Genomic DNA, 23654 nt, shown 5'->3' with positions numbered 1-23654 from the left:
ACACGAGGGAGGACCCAACGCGTGTCGCGGTTACACGGACCGCTTCGTCAGGGGTAAGTGCTTACCCTAAAGAACTTGTATCCTATATACAGATGCCGGTGATCAGAACGCGCCGCACGTGTGCGCCGCCATGGACCGGAAGTGACGTGTCCGGAAGTGAAATGCCGTCCGCGCCTGCGCAAAGAGTAGTGATGGTTGTAGAAGGGCAGACGTCTCTGCCCACAGAGTCCCGATGCGCAGGCGCCGGACTGAGCCAGCGGTGCGCATCGCGACACGGGCGGGTAGCCCCAGGTACGCCCGGAATAAGAAGAACCTAAAACATGACTTCGCAGGTAGAAGGGTGACCCGTGTGGGAAGTGTGAAATGCCCTATGCGCCACGCAGCGTGAGCATGCGTTTGCTCCCTATATGCTCCTACTGCACCATAAGGAAGTAATAATTTAGTTAAACATTATAATCAAAATCAAACAATGACTCGAAAAAAGAACAAAGTTATAGTGCTATGCACAGTTCATAGAACATTAGCAATATGCTGTAGTCCCTATGTAACATGATCAAAGGCGGCCCACAGCCGCGACTGTGAATCCAATCCACAATGATAAGGTCATAGTCCATGGATGAATCTTGATGCATCAGATTCCATTAGGAGATACAAGTCGTCGGCTTGATACCGCATAACCAACACCTATGATGACATATTCGGCCCGATTAGGCGGTCTGTCGGAAGCCCTGGTAAGCCACCAAATGAATGTCCTTAAGATCTGTGCTCCAAATGACCAACTTAGCCCAGAAAACCCGTGAAATGCAGGTCCTCATTAATGCCATGAGGTGCTGTGGAGTTGAGTAGATAAATCCATCGTGACTCTACTTGGAGAAGCCGCTTGTGTAGAGAGCCACCTCTACCCGAAGACCTGATCTGTTCCAAGCCCACCATCCTGATGTTGGCACAGCTGCCACCATGGTGAAGCAGGAAATGTGCAGCCACCGTGCTCAGCGTCTTGCCTTTCCTGATGTCCAACGAAGCCGTATTGATGGTAGATAAGTGGCTCTGCATTCTCCGTCTCAGCTCTTGTGAGGTTTGACCTACATAAATGCAAGGACACGGGCAAATCAGAGCATACACCACATGAACAGATTTGCAATTAATGTAAGCCTTTAAATTGTGCTCTTTGCGATCCACAGGATTACAAAATGAGTCCCGGACAGGACGCATGTAGGGACAAATGCTGCAGTCACCGCACGGGAATGATCCCCTCAAAACTATACCCCGATTGAGCCATCTGGTAGGTCTCCTATAATGATTCCGGGTTAATAGGTCCTTAAAATTGGGGGCCCTTTTGGCCGTGATGAGAGGCCGAGTGCTAATAACCTGAGAAATAAGTGGGTCCGTGGCCAAGATCCTCCAATGATTGTTTAAGATTCTACTCATCTCCGGCCAATGGGTGTGATACCCCGTAATGAACCGCACATACTTATCCGGTACTCTCCTGTTGGCCACCAATAGAGTCTTGTGACTGCCCACTGGCCCTTTGATAGGCCCGTGAAATACATTTTTTGGGGTAATACCTGGATTTGAATTTTGCCGTTAGCTCCTTCGCTTCCATCTTAAAGTCCGAATCCTGAGTGCAATTGCGCCTGGCCCTGAGAAATTGGCCAGTCGGGACCCCCTCTCGTGTGTGTCTAGGGTGAAAGCTCCAATAGTCCAAAAATCCAGTGACAGCTGTGGGCTTTCGATAAAGACGTGTGGATATCAAGCCTCCCCGGCAACTGACCTCCAGGTCCAAAAAATTCACTGAAATGGAAGAAAACTGGTAAGTCAAGAAAATGTTGCAAGAATTATTGTTGAGGAACCCCATGAACTGGGAAAGTTCCTCCGGAGAGCCTGACCATATAAAAAACACATCATCAATGAACCGCGACCACCGTCGCACTCTGGTCTTAAAAAAATCAGAAATAAACACGAACGTGGACTCCCACCATCCCAAAAAAAGATTTGCGAACGAGGGGGCACAACGAGCCCCCATGGCCACACCCGAGGTCTGTAAATAAAACACCCGGTCAAACAAGAAAAAATTGTGCCTCAATGCAAAATCCAGCAAATCAATAATAAAGAAATCGTGTAATCTGTCCGAGTCTACCTGTTGGTCAATGAAAAAGAGGACGGCCCGCATGCCATCATCATGGTTGATGTTAGAATAAAGCGACGCTACGTCGCAAGTGACCATGAGATCACCTGGAGCCAGTGCCACCCCTTTATGGACATTAATGAAGTGTGAAGAATCCCTTATATAAGACGGAAGCGCTGTCACCAAGGGCTGTAAAAAGAAATCAATATATCCACACGCCCTCTCACATAAGTTGCCCCTGCTGGAAACTATCGGGCGACCCGGCGGTTTAGTAGTGCTCTTGTGGACCTTGGGGACCATGTAGAACGTGGGTGTAATAGGTTGATCCACCCAGATGAAATCCCTCTCTTGTAGATCGATAATCCCAAGTTCAAAGGTCTTGTCGAGTAATGTTCTCAATTTGACAGAGAACACCCCGGTGGGGTCAGAGGGCAGTTTACGATAAAAATGGGAATTATCTAACTGCCTGTGTGCCTCCTCCAGATACATATGGTGGGGCCACAAGACGATGTTGCCCCCCTTGTCAGCCTCTCTGATGAGAAACTCATCGTTGTTACTGAGGCCCAATAGGACCTTGCGTTCCTGGCTGGTCAAGTTGGCTCGAACCCCAGATCCTCCTGATAAACTCTCTATGTCCTGCTTGACCAACTCAAAAAAAATCTTGATTGCCGGAATAGTGGAGAGAGAGGGACAGACCGTGGACCTATTTCTGTGGGGAAAACGTGGCCTACCTCTGAGAGAATCTCCCTCGTCCAACAAATCCAGGAGGTCCCGAAACACTTCCTGTTCAATACGATCTGGACCAGACGAGGAGTTAGGCTGAGTGTGTAGGACCTGTAAGGTAATTTTCCTACAAAAGAGAAAAAGATCCTTAATCAACGTAAATTTATCCATCCTCTGGGATGGTGAAAACGTCAGGCCCCTCCTGAGAACCGACATCTCAATGGTACTAAGAGAATAACTGGATAGATTAATAACCTGGAGAGAATCATTAATAGTGGAGCAGTCATACTCACGGGCTTCATTGGTGGACTGTGTGGTTGTTAGTGATTCTTCCTCCGTTGGTTGTAAGACATTGGCCTGCAGTTCCTGTTCCTGGTGATCCGCGTGAACAGGCCGACGTCTCCTCCGCCCACGCCTGGTCCTGAACCTGTGTCGGGCTCGCTTTCCGCGGAAGATAAAAAATCACTGGACAGATGACCATCGGGGGATGAAGAATTCTGTACTGAATCACTGACATTAGATCTGAAGTTCCTGTCCCGTCGTTGGTTGCCCTGGTGTCTCCAATGGAAAACCGCCTTGCGGTCAAAGTCAGATTTGTCCCTTAAAAATTTTGATGTCTTCTTATCCATGATTTCTCTATCGAATTTATCAAGGACCTCTTTAAGTTTGACTCGGAAGGGTTGGATTAGAGTTACCTCGTCAAATTTGCTGAGGTCATTCTCCAGCCTTCTAATCTCCAACTTGACCTGACTAAGCAGATCTCTATCATGTGTAATTAAGAGGTTAATCAATATCTGCGAGCATCGCAGAAGGCCCCCCTCCCAAGTAGCTCGAAAGTTGTCCGAGGGTTTCCAGGCGGGAAAGATGGAGACTCTCAGACCCCTTGGGACCAAATTCAATTTAAGATATTCCTCCAGGCACCTGATATTCCATAATAATTTGATCCCCTGTTTCTGAGCAGCCATAAGCTGAGTAGTAACCCACGTGAAATCGGACTCCGGACCACTCGGAACATGATCCGTGAATGCGGTAGAGGCAGCAATGCTCCACGCCGCCTCTCTGGCATCCCAATCCATCATATGCCACTGGAATGGAGTCCACCTGGCCACCGAAATGAAAAAACGTAAACAATCAATAAACAATTAATTAAAGTCACAATAGACCGTGTGCTGCCAAGCCAAAGAAAGACATTACTAGATGCCTAAAAACCAAACCATGTAAAGTAACACAACAGCTGGCGCACTCCCTAATACATGTCAATGCTACATGGGTGGGGGTGCAGAACTAGTGGCTGAAATGTGTAACCCAAAACAAAGAAAAAGAAAGCCACTAAACAAATGTTCGCACACCACCTGATACGTATCAAAAAGGAACAACTTTATTGGGTAACACAACACGATAAAAGCATTTAAAAACAATATAACACAACTCCCCCCATCAGGCCCATAAAGCTCTTAAGTATATATATTTCCATGCTATGTAAAGCCGGCTGTGTTGAACAGATAAGGTACCATGTAATATCTCTTGAAATAATGAAAGAATGAAAAAATGAAAAACCAGGCATCCAGAAGATCTGGGTCCAAATGCCCCACATGGAAACCCGGAGGGGGGAAGGAGAAGGAGAGCAACACGCCCAACCCCCTCAAATGGAATCCCCAAAAGAGCCTAAACAACTGTGGCGTCCTGTATGTGAGTGCCTAAGATATATGATAGTACCTCGCCACCTTGTACGATGTGATCAGGAAGAACAATGTCAAGACGCACTCTGCAGGAAGACCCTTCGGCTCACATGTATGGTACAACAACAGCCATATAGTCACCTTCAATAAGGACAACAAGAGCAGGCCCGACACGAGGGAGGACCCAACGCGTGTCGCGGTTACACGGACCGCTTCGTCAGGGGGAAGTGCTTACCCTAAAGAACTTGTATCCTATATACAGATGCCGGTGATCAGAACGCGCCGCACGTGTGCGCCGCCATGGACCGGAAGTGACGTGTCCGGAAGTGAAATGCCGTCCGCGCCTGCGCAAAGAGTAGTGATGGTTGTAGAAGGGCAGACGTCTCTGCCCACAGAGTCCCGATGCGCAGGCGCCGGACTGAGCCAGCGGTGCGCATCGCCCCAGGTACGCCCGGAATAAGAAGAACCTAAAACATGACTTCGCAGGTAGAAGGGTGACCCGTGTGGGAAGTGTGAAATGCCCTATGCGCCACGCAGGGTGAGCATGCGTTTGCTCCCTATATGCTCCTACTGCACCATAAGGAAGTAATAATTTAGTTAAACATTATAATCAAAATCAAACAATGACTCGAAAAAAGAACAAAGTTATAGTGCTATGCACAGTTCATAGAACATTAGCAATATGCTGTAGTCCCTATGTAACATGATCAAAGGCGGCCCACAGCCGCGACTGTGAATCCAATCCACAATGATAAGGTCATAGTCCATGGATGAATCTTGATGCATCAGATTCCATTAGGAGATACAAGTCGTCGGCTTGATACCACATAACCAACACCTATGATGACATATTCGGCCCGATTAGGCGGTCTGTCGGAAGCCCTGGTAAGCCACCAAATGAATGTCCTTAAGATCTCCTTTGATCATGTTACATAGGGACTACAGCATATTGCTAATGTTCTATGAACTGTGGATAGCACTATAACTTTGTTCTTTTTTCGAGTCATTGTTTGATTTTGATTATAATGTTTAACTAAATTATTACTTCCTTATGGTGCAGTAGGAGCATATAGGGAGCAAACGCATGCTCACCCTGCGTGGCGCATAGGGCATTTCACACTTCCCACACGGGTCACCCTTCTACCTGCGAAGTCATGTTTTAGGTTCTTCTTATTCCGGGCGTACCTGGGGCTACCCGCCCGTGTCGCGATGCGCACCGCTGGCTCAGTCCGGCGCCTGCGCATCGGGACTCTGTGGGCAGAGACGTCTGCCCTTCTACAACCATCACTACTCTTTGCGCAGGCGCGGACGGCATTTCACTTCCGGACACGTCACTTCCGGTCCATGGCGGCGCACACGTGCGGCGCGTTCTGATCACCGGCATCTGTATATAGGATACAAGTTCTTTAGGGTAAGCACTTCCCCCTGACGAAGCGGTCCGTGTAACCGCGAAAAGCGTTGGGTCCTCCCTCGTGTCGGGCCTGCTCTTGTTGTCCTTATTGAAGGTGACTATATGGCTGTTGTTGTACCATACATGTGAGCCGAAGGGTCTTCCTGCAGAGTGCGTCTTGACATTGTTCTTCCTGATCACATCGTACAAGGTGGCGAGGTACTATCATATATCTTAGGCACTCACATACAGGACGCCACAGTTGTTTAGGCTCTTTTGGGGATTCCATTTGAGGGGGTTGGGCGTGTTGCTCTCCTTCTCCTTCCCTCCTCCGGGTTTCCGTGTGGGGCATTTGGACCCAGATCTTCTGGATGCCTGGTTTTTCATTTTTTCATTCTTTCATTATTTCAAGAGATATCACGTGGTACCTTATCTGTTCAACACAGCCGGCTTTACATAGCATGGAAATATATATACTTAAGAGCTTTATGGGCCTGATGGGGGGAGTTGTGTTATATTGTTTTTAAATGCTTTTATCGTGTTGTGTTACCCAATAAAGTTGTTCCTTTTTGATACGTATCAGGTGGTGTGCGAACATTTGTTTAGTGGCTTTCTTTTTCTTTGTTTTGGGTTACACATTTCAGCCACTAGTTCTGCACCCCCACCCATGTAGCATTGACATGTATTAGGGAGTGCGCCATCTGTTGTGTTACTTTACATGGTCTGGCGCCAAACCAACACAACTCAGCACCCCAGGAACACTATCCCCACAGTGAAACATAGCGGTGGCAACATCATGGATGGTGCAAAATACAGGGATATTCTTGAGCAAAACCTGTTTCAGTCTGTCAGTGATTTGAGACTGGGATGGAGGTTCACCTTCCCACAAGACAATGACCTAAAGCATACTTTTAAAGCAACATTGGAGTGGTTTAAGGGGACAATGTGTACATTTTTTGGAGTGGCCTAGTCAAAGCCCAGACCTTAATCCAGTTGAGAATCTGTGATAAGACTTGAAGATTGCTGTTTATCTGAGGAAACCATCTAACTTGAAGGAGCTGTAACAGTTTTGCCTTGAGCAGTGGGCAAAAATCCCAGTGGTAAGATGTGGAAAGCTCATAGAGACTTATCCAAAGCGATCTGCAGCTGTAATTGCGGCAAAAGGAGGATCTACAAAGTACTGACTTTAAATGATGAATAGTTATGCAAATTAAAGTTTTCTGTTATTTTGTCCTATTTGTTGTTTGCTTCGCAATAAAAGAAAACCAAATGTTCACAGTTGTTCACATGTTCTTTACATGAACTGATTTCAACCTTAAAAAAAACTTCCAGGTTGTGAGGTAGCAAAACATGAAAAATTCCAAGGGGCTTATCATTTTTGGGTAGATATGATGAATTAATCTCTTCTTGACCTCTTATTGCAATGTTGCGGCTGCCAAATAAAAACAGAATTCTGGCATTTCGATTTTATTCTTGTAACTGTTTACCGATTAGATTATTCTATATTTTGATAGATTAGACTTCTACGAACGCTGTGATATTAAATGTGTATTTTTTCCTTTTAATTGTTTAATTTTTAATGGGGGAATAGGGGTGATTTAAACTTTTGTGTTTTTTTAATTTTTTTCATATTTTTAAAACTTTTTTTTACTTTTTCCTGAATTTAACAGTCCTCTTAGGGTATGTGTCCACCTTCAGGATTGCATCAGGATTTGGTCAGTATTTTTCATCAGTATTTGTAAGCCAAAACCACGACTGGAACAATCAGAGGAAAAGTATAACAGAAACATATGCACCACTTTTGCATTTATCACCCACTCCTGGTTTTGGCTTACAAATACTGATGAAAAATCCTGACCAAATCCTGATGCAATCCTGAACGTGGACACATACCCTTAGAGGACTTGATGCTGCAATCGTCTGATCGCATGCACTATAAATAGTAGTGCATCAGCACGGCTTTGTATAGCTAAAATCACTATATCCTATGAACACCAACTACAGCCTGGCTTTCACAGGAGGATCATGATGACAAGCATGAGGGTCTTCAGCAGACCCTCAGCTATCATGGCAACCTATCATCGCCCAGCAATCACGTCAAGGATGTGACGATGGATGAGTGGAATGACACAATCCCCTGCAGGCGCACATTAAATGCCGCTGTCAGAGATTGACAGTGGCATTTAACAAGTTAACAGCCATGGGCAGAGCTCCACTCCACCCTCAGCTGTTAAAGGCACATGATGGCTGAATAAGGCTAAGTTCACATTTGCGTTGGGGGGCTTTGCGGAGGGCTGCGTACGTCCTCTGTTAAGCCACGCCTACTTCCACATACATCTGCATGCCTTCTGCGTATCTATCTTTAACATTGGGTTCGCAGGACATGCGGATGTATATGGATGTATGCGGATGGTTGTTTTGACGTGCCCGTCGACCGCACGGGAAAGCAACAAGTTGCGTTTTGTACAGACGGCGGGTGTAATAAAACGAAGCATCCACATACATCCACATGTCCTGTATACCCAATGTTAAAGATAGGTACGCAGGACACATGCAGATGTATGTGGAAGTAGGCATAGGCAGGGCTTAACGGAGAACATAAGCAGCCCTCTGCAAAGCCCCCGAATGCAAATGTGAACCCGGCCTAAATCAGCCATTATCTGCTGGGAAACATGCGGGGGTTTTTACGAGCCTGAATCAAAGGCAGGCACATGACCTTTGACTTACATATACTGTATGTCAAAGGTTGTAAAGGTGTTAAATTGGTGTTCAAAAACAGCTAAAGTGCCCTGCATGAAATATGAAACAACATATACTTACCTCAAGGAGCAGTGTCGTCTTCCAATGTACTGTATTACATATATATGTATATATTACATCATAGTTATGGCACATGACCACTGCAGCAGGTTAGCGGTCACTGATAGGTCACGTAACATACCAATGTGCCTGATAGAGACACAGTGCCTATGTGAGGGAGGGCCAGGGCCGTAGTCGTGGCTGAGGCTATTGGTCTTTGCACACCCTGGCCTCCCATCACATGCAAAGAACATACTTCTATGAGGGTACTTGCCTCTCTGTTATCCGTGCTTTCTGGTTCTCTTCTGAGCTGTTGCAGACTCTGTTCACATGAATTCACACAAATTGAGACATAGTCCAACTTGAACATCAAACATAAAACTTTACTTGTTTCTGTTCGCAGCACATGCTTTCCAATTACATTTACGGCAGCGGGTTCTATACAATCCATGTTTCTCACTTTCCCTGCTTCTCTTCTTTTGGCCTCGAGTATGTGCCTGGGTCGTACCGCCTCTTGCGGTAACACAACATTCTCCCTGTCCATACTCCAGTCCATGGCCTTGGGCGTCCAGTTAAAGGGGATGAATGGAAGTGGAGAATAAAGTCTATAAAAGATAATTCGTGATGCCACCTGTGGTATTCGGCCGGGGATGGCCGACACTGCTTAAAGGGGTCCACTGGGGCTGATGGAGTTGCAGCAGAGTTAGTATAGCTCCCCACAAGTAGAGTTTAGTCTCCAGGGCTACCGGTACAGTTGGTAAGAGGGATGATTGTCGGTGGGGTGCAGGACTGAGGGTGCAGGAAATAATTGAAGGACACAGGGATAGCAGTATCCTTTACCTTTTACTGATGAAATGCAGGTACTGTCCAGGGTACAGATAACAGGTGGTGATGGGGTCCGGGCAGCCTGGAAACAGCCAGGTGGGTTCGGAGGCCTTCCTTCTGTGCTATATACTCTGACCCTTGCTGCTACCTGAAGCTCTGCACAAGTCCTCTCAGTGTCTGTACTTCCAACCTGTATGGCTGACAGCCTGAGCCTGTCATGGGCACTGCCTTGTCACTGGCAGCCCCAGGCTCCTGACTTGCTGTGGTACCTGCAATCTCCTGCCCTCCGGGTATGCAATCCCCACACCATCACGTACTCTGGTGTACGGTTTCTTGGCGCTTTCCTCTGGGGTGAGCCCAGTCACTGCTCCAGACCCCAGGCTCCTCTCCTTTGCCTCTTCTCCTCTCACTGTCCCTGCACACACTAACAGACTCCCTAACCCCACCCCCAGGCCAGAATTTTATAGGAAAGCTCCCCTGAAACCGGGTTTAGAGCTCCCCCTTCTGGTCTGGAGTCAGGACGAAGTTGCATGTCAGTATTAACTGATTAAGGGATCCCTCCTTGCTTCCAGGCATGACATCACCCCCTCCGTGAGGAAAGCAATGCCATTGTGGCAAGCGGACTCCTGGGGTGCCAAAGGACCGCCCACTGGACTCTTGCACACAAAAACAGGAATTTCCATAAAAGAATATATGTTGAATCTTTTCCAAAAACCTACAGTACATATCACGCTGCTCAGCTTCTCCTTCTCTATAGCATGCTGTCCACAGATCGGACTACATGTACAATGTGACAGTTTCCCTTTAAGGGCTTGTTCAGACAAGCATATAATCGGTCTATGTGCTGTCCTTATGCAAAATGGGTAGCACAGAGACAGCACACTGATTAATGCAAGTAAATGTGGTAATTCACAATGGCGTTTTTACACGGACTGATGCTTCATGTGTGAAAAATCGCAGCATGCACGACTTTGATTCTTATTTTGGATTAGACTCGCCCGTTATAAGTCTATGGGTGTGCAACAAAACATCGGGTTGCAATCCATATGGTATGCTTTTTTTATGGATCCATTGCAGTTATTAACAAGGGAAACTGTATTTTGCCTTTTAGATTTGTTAAGTTGTTGTTGTTGTAAAAACCAGACTCCATACAGATGTCATACGGATGTAAAAAATGGACATACAGTTGAAAAACAGAATATTACAAACACTCACATGAACCTATCATAACACACATACAGTATCTAATTTCTCATGCTCCACCATGGCTGACATATCTACTTTCCTGCTATTTTTACATTTATGTTTCTTGTCAGTTTTTTGTGAAAATTTTTGTTGTAGCATTTCAGTATTAAGCAGTCCAATATATATTTAACCCCACGTCATCCCTATACTCCTTTAAATTATAAAGGGTAACTTTCTACTTTATTTTCAGCTCAATTTAGTATATAATCAAAAGCCATCTTCCAGAGCCAAGAGAGACACTCGTGAACCAGAGACCTTTGTATTATATGTGACAGGGCAAGAAGACGCAAGTAACATTTATAGACTGACTGTGGACGTATGTACCAGGTAAGACCCCGCCGCCCAGAGTCACCCCAACCTGTCCTGCCTACATTTTATGAAGCATTGAATCTCCCCTACTGTAAGAGTAGCCATTGAATAATTCAGGGGTATATTATTTCTTATAATACGAATGTCAGCTGCTGCAGAACATCTTTTTAAATAGGAAAAGGGAACATCCTGCCCAACATCCTCATCCTTTTAATATAGCAGCCTTTGTTCATTAGTTCTGCCATCTAAGTCACAATGCTTAGCCTCTTTGCAAAATATGGGGCTCTACATACCAGTCAACCAGTGGTTGAAACAAGAAAAAAAAAATCCTGCAAAAATCTGTGACGCACCATCTTGCAACAAGATAAACAGTGAAGGCTCTTTGTAATCTAAAACTTTAAAGTAGAAGACATTGTAACATCCATTAACATTTCATCTTTAATGTTTTTTTTAATTGAAATGCATACTTACTAAACCTATTATAGGGAATATGTCATAAGATTTTTGCTATGTAATGTGAGAGTAGCATGATGAAGGGACAGAGACCCTGATACCCGCGATGTATCACTTTGTGTATTGTTGTAAATAAAATCAGTGCTTTATCAGCAGAAGATTATCACTGCATGACTAGGTCTCTCATGCCTCCTAGTCCTCCTGCTCTATGTAACCCCACCCCCAGCACTGATTAGCAGCTTTCTGGCAATATACAGTGTAAGTGAAAGCTGTCAATCAGGGATTTAGGTGGGGTTATAAAGGGTTCAGCATTCCAAGCACTGCTATATCTGCAGCAGATAAACAGTGATTCGATCACAACTGATGCATCCAGTAAACTAAGTGATACATCAGTGGAATCAAGGTCTCTATCCGTATGTCATGCTCCATCAGAATACGTAGCAAAAACCTGCTACACTGATCTCTTTCATAAGTTTAGTAAGTATACATTTCAATGAAAGAGGCACCTTTAAAGATGAGATATTAATAGATGTCACAATTACCACAAAATTGCTGGTTTATCCATCTTCTAATGTAAAGTTTTGTATTTCAAAGAAGCTTATTATCTTCTGGCAAGATGGCATGTCATAGATTTGTCCTTTTCTACCACTGGTTCATTGATTGGCTTATACACTGCATTTCATGGAGTACAACCATCCATTCTTGACTCTTTGCTGGCTATATTCAGGAGACTGGGTCCTTATTATGTCCTACAGTGTGGTCTTAATTTTAAGCTTCACAGAAAAGGTTTCTAAAACAATTCCGCTTTTCTGATTTCAGCTACTTTGGGAACAACAGTGGTATGGTTCTTCTGGAAGTGGGGCTCCTCAGTGGTTTCACATTGAGCCCTATGGGAATTCCCACAACAGACACTATCAAAATGGTGGAGTTGAAAGATGATAATGTTTTCTTGTACTTGGATTCGGTAAGTTATAAAAAGTGAATATTTGTTAGCAAAAAAAGACAAAAAGCTGAATATACTATTAAAAAACCACGAGAGGCGATGTGACTGCTGTAGTAACTGTGCTGTTCTAATTGGGACATTTGTCGACTCCATGAAGTGATGGCACAAATGTGTGGCTTTTGAGGCTCTTTGCTTTAGTTTTGATAAAACAGTGTTTTGCCAACAGGAGATTATCACTGAGAGGACTAGCAAACCTGAAGCTATGTAGTCCTCCATATCCATAAACTCTATTTGTCCCCACCTACACTACTGATTAGCAGCTTTCTGCCTATGCATAACATACACAGAGAGATGTCAATCAGTGGTGTATGTGTGTTAAGGAGGGTTTATACAGAGCTCGTCACTGAGATGACTAGCAGATAAAACAGTGATTTTATGAAAACTACAGCATGGACTTCGTAAAGGTCCATTTGCAAGATTTTTGTCAATGTCTCTCAACAACTGTCTAACTCCTCCAGACCAGAACACTGGGGAAGCTCCCCTGAATCCGGGTTCAGAGCTCCCCCTTCTGGCCTGGATTCAGAATGTGTTGGATGTAGGTGCTTACCTGGTAAAGGGAATCCTCCTTGCCTCCAAGCATGATATTACCCTCCCTGAAAGGAAGGCAACATCACTGTAATAACCGGTTACCTTGGGTGTTACAATATTCTAAATAAATCATTGGTAGGGTGCAGAGATTTTGACATCTTAGGCTTTTAACTCCATATACAATATTCTCCCTTCTTGATTTTTTTTTTTTATTTATGTGAAGACTATGAACACACACAAACTATTTTATTATTACATCCTATTCTATTAGGTTTCCTATGAGGAGATCTGTATTTCTGTGCCATTAGTCCGTTTTTCAAGTGTTGCAAGTTCTCAAGATGCTGTAGTTAAAATTTCTCAATATTATGAACCAAGTAAGTAAAGACATTTTGGAATATTTTATCTGATATACTGTGTGAATTGTTCTGTAAGCTAATTTTTTTTAACGGTGCGTTCTCATTTGCGTTGTGACCTGTCAATGGCCAGCCAATTACTGCTCGTCAAAGTGGCATATGTTTTACCGTGTGTTGTTGCAGTAGTTTATAACATCTTAGAACTATTTTGCCATCAATATCTGATTGCTGGGGCTTTGATAGCTGACATTGGCTCCAGCTCTGCCAGATGTAAACAGGTAAAGGAGCTGGAACAGCACAGATCCACTCTCTGTAATGGCTGTTACCGAGAACTGCACACCAGCTTCTATTGAATTGAATTCTCAGATCAGAGTGTGATCTGAGTGTGATCCAAATAACATGGGGACAAGTGCTATCGGCCAAAATGTTGCACATCATTCGTTCAATTTTTACAATCGTGTGTACAAGCCCTAAGGATAGATCATCGATATCATAATACCAGACACCTCTTTAATTACTATTACGCATATGAGGCTGCATTTAGTAAACATTACATAGTTACATAGATTGAACAAAGACCCAGGTCCATCAACTTCAACCTTTCTCCTCCAATTGTTCATTTTGTCACTAAATTACCTATAACCCCCAATGTTATGTGTATCGAGGAAATCATCCAGCCCTTTTTTAAAGACCGTTATAGTGTCGGCCATTACTACCTCCTGTGGTAGGGCATTCCACAGTCTGATTGCTCTAACTGTAAAGAACCCTTTCATGTTTAGCTGTCGGAATCGCCTTTCTTCCACCCGTAATAAGTGCTCCCAGACCTTAGTATGGTCCTTGGAAGGAATAAGTCATCTGAAATTCCTTGGTACTGGCCATTTATACATGTAAATTATATCCCCTCTGAGGCTTCTTTTTTTCTAAGCTAAACAAGCCCAATTTTTCCAACCTCTCATCATATGAGAAGCCTTCCATCCCTTCTAACAATCTAGTTGCCCGTTTTTGATCTTACTCTAATTTCTGAATGTCCTTTTTCAAATATTCTAGATGTGGCCTCACTAGTGATTTATAAAGGGGTAATAATTAGGGTTGAGCGACCTTTAGTTTTTTAGGGTCGAGTCGGGTTTTGTGAAACCCAACTGTCTTAAAAGTCGAGTTGAGTGAAATCGGCCGACCACCGTTAAAAGTCGGGTTTCGGCCGAAACACGAAACCCGATGAAGGAATTTAATTTTTTTTTTCTCCTCCTCCTCCTCCCAGAAAATTTCGTATTGCAAATCCCTACTGCGCACAAGCGAGAACATGACGATAGGTGTTCACTCCCCTAAGACCTATGTCATCACTCTGCCCACACTCATTCATTGGCTGAAAAAATGGCGCTAGACGCGTCATACGACACGCGACTTTGCCGCCAAGATCGCGTACCGCATGGCCGACCCCCACAGGGATCGGGGTCGGGTTTCATGAGACGCCGACTTTGCCAAAAGTCGGCGACTTATGAAAATGCACGACCCGTTTCGCTCAACCCTAGTAATAATACGTTGGGATTGCGGGATTTAATCTCTGTTTTTATACATCCTAAAATCTTGTTTGCTTTTGCGGCTGCTGCTTGACATTAAGTGCTGCTGCTCAGCTTACTTGTAACCAGAATACCCAAGTCCTTCTCCTGTTGTGTAGTCCCAAGTATGGTTCCATTTAATGTATATTCAGCAATAGGATTACTCCATCCCAGGTGCATTACTCTACATTTATCTACATTAAACCTCATTTGCCAAGTGTTTGCTTATTCAGACAGATCGCTTTATAAAATTGTACTGTCAAGGTCAGATTTTATCATCCTACATAGTTTGTTGTCATCAGCAAAGACTGACATTTTACTCTCAAACCCATCCACAAGGTCAGGATAAAAAGAATCGGTCATAGCACAGACCCCACTGCTGACTATATCCCATTAAGAGAATGTACCATTTATGACAACTTTGTTTCCTGTCATTTAGCCAATTTCTTACCCATCTGGATATAGTTTCCCCCAGTCCCTGCATATGGAGTTTAAATATAAGGCTGTTATGTAGTAGAGTATCAAATGCCTTTGCAAAGTCCAGATAAATCACATCAGCCGCATTACCAACATCCAGATTTGCACTCACCTCCTCATAGAAACCCATCATGACAGTTAGACACATCCTGTCCTTCAGGAGTCCATGCTGATGTCAGTTATTATATTATTCTCTGCAATATATTTTTGCAGGTCATCTCTTATAATGCCCTCAGAAATGTTGCACACTACTGATGTCAGGCTTACCGGACAGTAGTTTCCCGGGTCCACCTTCTTACCTTACTTAACTATCGGTACCACATCAGCCATTCTCCAATCCTGTGGCACCACCCCTGTTACAAGAGAGTCTAAGAATATAACATACAAGCGGTCTGTCAATTACTGAGCTCAATTCCCTCAGCATCCATGGATGAATGCCATCTGGGCCGGGGGATTTGTCAATATTTAATTTGCTCATATTCAGGTGTACTTCTTCTTGTCATAAACTAGTTATATCAGGTGGTGAACTTTCATTTTTGCCTTGTGGAATGATCCCTGTAACTGACAGTTCATTGGTGAACATGGATGAAAAGTGCCTGTTTAATATCTCAGCCTTTTCTTTGTCCTCTATTATGATCTTTTTATTATCGTCTTTTAAGGGGCACATGCCATCTTTTTTTTCCTTTTCGGCATTGATGTATTTATACATTTTGGGGGGAATTATTGTAATGTCTCTGGCAATTTGTTTCTCTGTGGATAACCTTGCCAGGTTGATTTCTTTTTAGCTTCAGCAGAAAGCATAACTGGGGGGTCCTGTGGAGGGGGGCTTCGTTATTGTGGGGGCCACAGTGACTCCCACAATATTGAAAGGATTTTGAGTCATGCTGTTAAATAACTGTTTATTTGAATTCATGTGTTATTCTTCATTTTCTCTCACAAACAGGCAATTTCGCAATACAGACGTATAATTCTCTGACATTGAAAAATACATCATTTTGTGACTTCTGTGGACCCGACTGCAATCAGTGTAAATCAAATGTGAATGTGAATATTAATGTGGCAGTAACCACTCCGACCAGCAGTTCTACCAAACCAATATTCTACTGGATGTGTCTCTGCATCGTGCTTATTTTTAATCTGTTGTAAGTTCTTATTCTGTTGCCATTTTATCAGTACCAAACTCTTGATATTTTAATGAATAATTGTGCTAATATATTTATTCAACAAAGTACATTACTAATTTTATGATATTGTATTAAACGTAGTAGTGAAATTAGATAATGTAGTGTTATATTTTGCCATATATTAAAAAACATGTCTTCCATACATAAATATGATTTACATATAATAATCAATAAAACTGTATGCTCAATTACAAATAGAAATGAGCGCTGTTTTTTGTTCTGTCTAATATAATATTCACTAAATGTCTGCTTGTACGGAGACATAATAAACCTTTCTCAAAGGTGCATGAGCCTTATATTTTACCTCCATAAAATTGTCATACCTCGTTCTAGGGGAGAATGTGTCTGTATTTAGAATGTGTCTGAACATCAGTGCATGGAGGCTGTACAGGTCAAAGCTAAAAGACCCGCACAGGCTGCATTCGGTGTCATGCAGATTTTGTGCCAGTGTACACGAGACCTAAAGATTTTGTACTAGATTTAAAGCAGTTCTTTGGGATTATGGAAAATAAAGAAAGCGTCTTTATAAATCAATTGTAATTGACAAGTCATTTCTGTTTTGTCTAAGGAAGAAATCATGTGAACACATCGTGTTGCACAGATAGAAACTGTACTACAGTGTTAATAGGGCAGCACGGTGGCGCAGTGGTTAGCATTGCAGCACTGGAGTCCTGGGTTCAAATCCCACCAAGGACAACATCTGCAAGGAGTCTGTATGTTCTCTCTGTGTTTGCGTGGGTTTCTGTCATGAATCCCCAATGGCTAGGGATAGCACAGGATGAGCAAAGTATAATAAATATCGGACGAGCTCTAGGGTGATGGAACCTGGGCTGACCGCTGCCCTACGCCTGACAAACGCAACTAGAGATAGCCAGGGAGCGTGCCTACGTTGGTTCTAGACGCCACGCACCAGCCTAAGAGCTAACTAGTACTGCAGAGAAAACAAAGACCTCACTTGCCTCCAGAGGAATTAACCCCAAAGATATAGTTGCCCCCCACATGTATTGACGGTGAAATGAGAGGAAGGCACACACATAGAGATGATGTATATAGCTTTAGCAAATAGAGGCCCGCTGAAAACTAGAAAGCAGAATGACACAAAAGGGGACTGAGCGGTCAGCAAAAAACCCTAATCAAAAAAACCATCCTGAGATTACAAGAACCCATGTGCCAACTCATGGCACATGGGGAGAACCTCAGTCCACTAGAGCAACCAGCTAACAAAGAGACATTCTAAGCAAGCTGGACAAAAAACCAAACAACTGAAAATCAGCACTTAGCTTATCCTGAAAGATCTAGGAGCAGGTAGGCAGGAACCAAACAGAGCACATCTGAACACATTGATAGCCGGCAAGGGAAATGACAGAGAGGCCAGGTAAAATAGGAAACACCCAGCCTCTGATGGACAGATGGAAACCAAAGGCCGCAACCCACCAAAGTCACCCAGTACCAGCAGTAACCACCAGAGGGAGCCCGCAAACAGAATCCACAACAGTACCCCCCCTTGAGGAGGGGTCACCGAACCCTCACGAGAACCCCCAGGGCGATCAGGGTGAGCTCTATGGAAGGCGCGGACCAAATCAGTCGCATGAACATCGGAGGCGACCACCCAGGAATTGTCCTCCTGACCATAACCCTTCCACTTAACCAAATACTGGAGTTTGCGTCTGGAAACACGAGAATCCAAGATCTTTTCAACAACATACTCCAATTCTCCCTCCACCAGCACCGGAGCAGGAGGCTCGACCGAAGGAACAACAGGCACCTCATACCTCCGCAACAACGACCGATGGAACACATTATGAATAGCGAACGATGCTGGGAGATCCAAACGGAAAGATACAGGGTTAAGAATCTCCGAGATCCTATAAGGACCGATGAACCGAGGCTTGAACTTAGGAGAAGAGACCTTCATAGGGACAAAACGAGAAGACAACCACACCAAGTCCCCAACAAGAAGTCGGGGACCCACGCGGCGACGGCGATTAGCAAACTGCTGAGTCTTCTCCTGAGATAACTTCAAATTGTCCACCACCTGATTCCAAATGTGATGTAGCCTGTCCACCACCACGTCCACTCCAGGACAATCCGAAGACTCCACCTGACCAGAGGAAAAACGAGGATGAAACCCCGAATTACAAAAAAAAGGAGAGACCAACGTGGCCGAACTAGCCCGATTATTAAGAGCAAATTCGGCCAGTGGCAAAAAAGCAACCCAGTCATCCTGATCAGCAGAAACAAAACACCTCAAATAAGTTTCCAAGGTCTGATTAGTTCGCTCCGTCTGGCCATTCGTCTGAGGATGGAATGCAGACGAGAAAGACAAATCAATGCCCATCTTGGCACAAAACGTCCGCCAAAATCTAGACACAAACTGGGATCCCCTGTCAGAAACGATATTCTCCGGAATCCCATGCAAACGAACCACGTTCTGAAAAAACAAAGGAACCAACTCAGAGGAGGAGGGCAACTTAGGCAAGGGCACCAAATGAACCATCTTAGAAAAGCGGTCACACACAACCCAGATAACGGACATTTTCTGTGAAACCGGGAGATCAGAAATAAAATCCATGGAAATGTGCGTCCAAGGCCTCTTCGGGATGGGCAAGGATAACAACAACCCACTAGCCCGTGAACAGCAAGGCTTAGCTCGAGCACACACTTCACAAGACTGCACAAAGGTACGCACATCCCTAGACAAGGAAGGCCACCAAAAAGACCTGGCCACCAAGTCTCTTGTACCAAATATTCCAGGATGACCAGCCAACACAGAAGAATGGACCTCGGAGATGACTCTACTGGTCCAATCATCCGGAACAAACAGTCTTTCTGGTGGACATCGATCCGGTTTATCCACCTGAAACTCCTGCAATGCGCGTCGCAAGTCTGGGGATACGGCGGACAATATTACCCCATCCCTAAGGATACCAGCAGGCCCAGTGTCTCCAGGGGAGTCAGGCACAAAACTCCTGGAAAGAGCATCTGCCTTCACATTCTTTGAACCTGGCAGGTATGAAACCACGAAATTGAAACGAGAAAAAAATAACGACCAACGAGCCTGTCTAGGATTCAAACGCCTGGCAGACGCAAGGTAAGTGAGATTCTTGTGATCAGTCAAGACCACCACGCGATGTTTAGCACCCTCAAGCCAATGACGCCACTCCTCAAATGCCCACTTCATGGCCAAAAGCTCCCGATTACCCACATCATAATTGCGCTCGGCGGGCGAGAATTTTCTAGAGAAGAAAGCACATGGCTTCATCACCGAGCCATTAGAACTTCTCTGTGACAAAACCGCCCCCGCTCCAATCTCGGAAGCATCAACCTCCACCTGGAAAGGAAGTGAAACATCTGGTTGACACAACACAGGAGCAGAAGAAAACCGGCGCTTAAGTTCCCGAAAGGCCTCCACAGCCGCAGGAGACCAATCAGCAACATCAGCACCCTTTTTAGTCAAATCAGTCAAAGGTTTAACAATACTGGAAAAATTAGCAATGAACCGACGATAAAAATTAGCAAACCCCAAGAACTTCTGAAGGCTCTTAACAGATGTAGGTTGTGTCCAGTCACAAATAGCCTGAACCTTAACGGGATCCATCTCAATAGTAGAAGGAGAAAAAATGTACCCCAAAAAAGAAATCTTCTGGACTCCGAAGAGACACTTTGAGCCCTTCACAAACAGAGAATTGGCCCGCAAAACTTGAAACACCTTCCTGACCTGTAGAACATGAGACTCCCAGTCATCAGAAAACACCAAAATATCATCCAAATACACAATCATAAACTTATCCAGATATTCACGGAAAATATTGTGCATAAAGGACTGAAAGACTGACGGAGCATTGGAGAGTCCAAAAGGCATTACCAAATACTCAAAATGGCCCTCAGGCGTATTAAATGCGGTTTTCCACTCATCACCCTGTTTTATCCGCACCAGATTATACGCACCACGAAGATCTATTTTAGTGAACCACCTAGCCCCCTTAATGCGAGCAAACAAATCAGTAAATAATGGCAATGGATACTGGTATTTGACTGTAATCTTATTCAGAAGGCGATAATCTATACAAGGCCTCAGGGAACCATCTTTTTTTGCCACGAAAAAAAACCCTGCTCCCAGAGGGGACGAAGATGGACGAATATGTCCCTTTTCCAAGGACTCCTTAATATAATTCCGCATAGCAGTATGCTCTGGCAGTGACAGATTAAATAAACGACCCTTAGGGAACTTACTGCCAGGAATCAATTCTATAGCACAGTCACACTCTCTATGGGGAGGGAGCGAATTGAGCTTAGGCTCCTCAAAAACATCCCTATAATCCGACAAAAACACAGGGATCTCCGAAGGAGTAGATGAAGCTATAGAAATCGGAGGTGCATCATCATGAACCCCGTGACATCCCCAGCTTAGCACAGACATTGTTTTCCAGTCCAGGACAGGATTATGAGTTTGTAACCATGGCAGACCAAGCACTAGTACATCATGTAAATTATACAGTACAAGGAAGCGAATCACCTCCTGATGAACGGGAGTCATGCGCATGGTCACTTGTGTCCAATACTGCGGTTTATTCATAGCCAATGGTGTAGAATCAATTCCTTTCAGAGGAATAGGAACTTCCAGAGGCTCTAGACTAAAACCGCAGCGTTTAGCAAATGACCAATCCATAAGACTCAGGGCAGCGCCTGAATCCACATAGGCATCGACGGAAATGGAAGACAGTGAAAAAATCAGAGTCACAGACAAAATGAACTTAGACTGCAGAGTATCAATGGCAAAAGATTTATCAACCCTTTTTGTGCGTTTAGAGCATGCTGATATAACATGAGCTGAATCACCACAATAAAAACACAAACCATTTTTCCGCCTATAATTTTGCCGTTCACTTCTGGACTGAATTCTATCACATTGCATAGTCTCAGGTGCCTGTTCAGAAGACACCGCCAACTGGTGCACGGGTTTGCGCTCCCGTAAACACCGATCAATCTGAATGGCCATAGCCATAGACTCATTCAGACCTGTAGGCGCAGGGAACCCCACCATAATATCCTTAATGGCCTCAGAAAGACCATTTCTGAAGTTTGCAGCCAGGGCGCACTCATTCCACTGAGTAAGCACCGACCATTTCCGAAATTTCTGACAATATATTTCCGCTTCATCATGCCCCTGAGAGAGGGCTAATAAAGCCTTTTCAGCTTGAATCTCTAGGTTAGGTTCCTCATAGAGCAATCCCAATGCCAGAAAAAACGCATCCACACTGAGCAATGCAGGATCCCCTGGTGCCAATGCAAATGCCCAATTCTGAGGGTCGCCCCGTAGGAACGATATAACAATCTTGACCTGTTGAGCAGGGTCTCCAGAGGAGCGAGATTTCAAAGAGAGAAACAATTTACAATTGTTCCTGAAATTCAGGAAGGTAGATCTATCTCCAGAAAAAAACTCTGGAATAGGAATTCTAGGTTCAGACATGGGAGTGTGAACAACGAAATCCTGTATGTTTTGAACCTTTGCCGCGAGACTACTCAGGCTGGAAGCCAAACTCTGGACATCCATGATAAACAGCTAAGATCAGAGCCATTCAAGGGTTAAGAGGAGGTAAGAAGCAGCTAGACAGCAATTAAGGGCTAGGCAGCAAAACTCTGAAGGAAAAAAAAAAAAAAAAAATTTCCTTGAACACTTCTTTTTCTCCTGCTTCAGCCCAAACAATTAACACCTTGTGGTCTGGCTATACTGTCATGAATCCCCAATGGCTAGGGATAGCACAGGATGAGCAAAGTATAATAAATATCGGACGAGCTCTAGGGTGATGGAACCTGGGCTGACCGCTGCCCTACGCCTGACAAACGCAACTAGAGATAGCCAGGGAGCGTGCCTACGTTGGTTCTAGACGCCACGCACCAGCCTAAGAGCTAACTAGTACTGCAGAGAAAACAAAGACCTCACTTGCCTCCAGAGGAATTAACCCCAAAGATATAGTTGCCCCCCACATGTATTGACGGTGAAATGAGAGGAAGGCACACACATAGAGATGATGTATATAGCTTTAGCAAATAGAGGCCCGCTGAAAACTAGAAAGCAGAATGACACAAAAGGGGACTGAGCGGTCAGCAAAAAACCCTAATCAAAAAAACCATCCTGAGATTACAAGAACCCATGTGCCAACTCATGGCACATGGGGAGAACCTCAGTCCACTAGAGCAACCAGCTAACAAAGAGACATTCTAAGCAAGCTGGACAAAAAACCAAACAACTGAAAATCAGCACTTAGCTTATCCTGAAAGATCTAGGAGCAGGTAGGCAGGAACCAAACAGAGCACATCTGAACACATTGATAGCCGGCAAGGGAAATGACAGAGAGGCCAGGTAAAATAGGAAACACCCAGCCTCTGATGGACAGATGGAAACCAAAGGCCGCAACCCACCAAAGTCACCCAGTACCAGCAGTAACCACCAGAGGGAGCCCGCAAACAGAATCCACAACAGGTTTCCTCCGGTAGATTGTAAGCCCCATTGCAGTTTTTCATGCAGTCTTATAGCAGAGACTGAGCCACACAAGCAGTGTTTTCACTTTGCAGACACATAGAGTTGTGCTTAAAAGTTTACATACACCTGCAGAATTTTTGCTAGCTTGGCCTTTTTTCAGAGAATATGAATGATAGCACCAAAGCTTTTTCTCCTCTCATGGCTAGTGGTTGGGTGAAGCCATTTATTGTCAAACTACTGTGAAGGGACAGCCGTTGTGTGGGTGCGCCACATCACAAATTTAGGGTGCAATCTCCGCTGCTAGGTAGGCCATCAGATTCTAGGGCCTACCAGAGGGAGTATACCGATAAATGGAGTAGCAATCCAAAATGTAATACCGTCAGGAAAAGGCACATATATAGAGAAAGAAAAGCCTGAGGCATAAAAATCAAGTTCCTTTATATTTATTGGTATGATCAGTCACACAGTACTACCAACGTTTAGGCCATTACGGCTTTGATCAAGGTAATTATCTGGATAAA

General features: G+C 44.4%; 1 protein-coding gene across 1 annotated transcript in view; it reads left to right on the top strand.

Moving 5' to 3' along the window:
- The window catches only part of LOC143807873 (CD109 antigen-like), a 159120-nt gene extending 142186 nt beyond the window's left edge, over nucleotides 1-16934 (top strand). Inside the window, exons 31-34 of the mRNA XM_077289890.1 lie at nucleotides 10977-11113; nucleotides 12368-12512; nucleotides 13351-13453; nucleotides 16409-16934. Of these exons, the coding sequence (XP_077146005.1) occupies nucleotides 10977-11113; nucleotides 12368-12512; nucleotides 13351-13453; nucleotides 16409-16611 (588 nt within the window). The 3' untranslated portion in view covers nucleotides 16612-16934. The remainder of the gene's footprint in view (nucleotides 1-10976; nucleotides 11114-12367; nucleotides 12513-13350; nucleotides 13454-16408) is intronic.
- Nucleotides 16935-23654: the final 6720 nt, after the last annotated feature.

This window comes from Ranitomeya variabilis, chromosome 2 (genome assembly GCF_051348905.1).
Source record: "Ranitomeya variabilis isolate aRanVar5 chromosome 2, aRanVar5.hap1, whole genome shotgun sequence".
Classification (NCBI taxonomy): Eukaryota; Metazoa; Chordata; class Amphibia; order Anura; family Dendrobatidae; genus Ranitomeya; species Ranitomeya variabilis.
The sequence above is the reverse complement of the archived record's forward strand: the minus strand, read 5'-3'. Positions and strand labels throughout refer to the sequence as shown.